The sequence below is a fragment of the Chrysochloris asiatica genome, unplaced genomic scaffold, assembly GCF_000296735.1.
Source record: "Chrysochloris asiatica unplaced genomic scaffold, ChrAsi1.0 scaffold00010, whole genome shotgun sequence".
In the NCBI taxonomy this organism is placed as follows: Eukaryota; Metazoa; Chordata; class Mammalia; order Afrosoricida; family Chrysochloridae; genus Chrysochloris; species Chrysochloris asiatica.
The window spans coordinates 17,983,777-17,985,082 of NW_006408528.1; the positions used below are offsets into that span (position 1 = coordinate 17,983,777).

The window sequence follows — 1,306 nt, forward strand, 5'->3', positions numbered from 1 at the left end:
TTACATTCATCCTATCATACTTCTTGTCATTGCAATGATTACAATCCCCTCCATGCATCATCAAGCAACCAAAAGAGCAGGCAAATTTTTAAGTTGATAATTTTGTATGGCCTGTGAATGATGTTAGAAATTTTGGCAGAAAACAAGGTTCTCCACCCCTGCTACAGCTTGTTTCTTTTAAAAGAAACTTTATAATTCTTGTTTCTCTTCACAGAAACTTTTTCCTATCCTGATACCATAAAGATATGTTCCCATGTTTTCAACTAAGAATTTTATAGCTGAGCTTTTCATATTTAGGTCTTTAATTAATTCTGTAATTGATTTTTTTTTTTATAAGGCACAAGGCTTTAACAGGAATTAGATTCCACTTTCATCAGTAATCTATCATTATACTTTAAGTACACATTGCTGAAGTGTTCCCTTTTCACTCACCTTCATTCTGACACCATTCTAGAAATGCAAGGACTCGTGCATTTCCCTGACACAGCATATACTCTTCTACCAGTAAAGGGGCCACTGATGACAAAGTGGCAATTGCATGTAGTTGTAATTCTTCATGTTGTGCTGCAGACCAGTCAACAATCTTGTGTTTCTCAGGTTTTTTAACATACGTGAATAAAGCCCAAATCACCTTGCCCTGAACCAATAGCTGAGGGAAAGGAAAGGAAAGGATAGTCCTTTGTAACAACAAAATTAGAACTGTTATTTAAGTCTAAGCGAAATACTAAAATATCCACACTTCCAAGTTTTATTGATGGTAATTTAAAAATATTTTCTTCCTAAATATTCCCAACCAGTGAGTAACAGCAAAATGAAAACCAAAATAAACTCCAAATTTACAAGCTGGCCATGATGCTCTTCCCTGGACTATGCTCTTTTTCTAGCTGACACAAATACTTATATAAGCACTAAGTCTGTTGCCTATGCTGCTCAGATCTTCACTACTGTTTATGATAAAACATTTGGAGCAGAGAAACATTGGCATACCTCCCCCTCCCTCCCTTTCAAAAAAGTTAAGAGTTCACAAAATAATATCTGTACAATAAAAGTAAGTATTTTTCTAACATCTGATAATAGCTAATTTTCAACCAAACACAATCGAGCTTATACAAACATACTACTAATGTCAGCCAGGTTATAAGCCATGCTTAATTGCATACCTACTTAACAACAACAACAACAAATGTCTTAAAATGCTTTTGGTTACATCATTTTTTTCAAACACATACACACATCTATTAGAAGAGTTAACGTTACTGCTGATTTCTGCCTCTCTATATTTAGGCTTCCTAGGCACGATGAATAA

The 1,306-nt window shown here is 34.5% G+C and overlaps 1 protein-coding gene across 2 annotated transcripts in view; it reads right to left on the reverse strand.

The window, feature by feature from the left end:
• The window catches only part of LOC102831411 (chromosome unknown open reading frame, human C7orf63), a 62,395-nt gene that overhangs the window by 36,484 nt on the left and 24,605 nt on the right, over positions 1 to 1,306 (reverse strand). For both annotated transcript variants that reach the window (XM_006834312.1, XM_006834313.1), the window contains exon 11: positions 433 to 649. In XM_006834312.1, the coding sequence (XP_006834375.1) occupies positions 433 to 649 (217 nt within the window). The remainder of the gene's footprint in view (positions 1 to 432; positions 650 to 1,306) is intronic.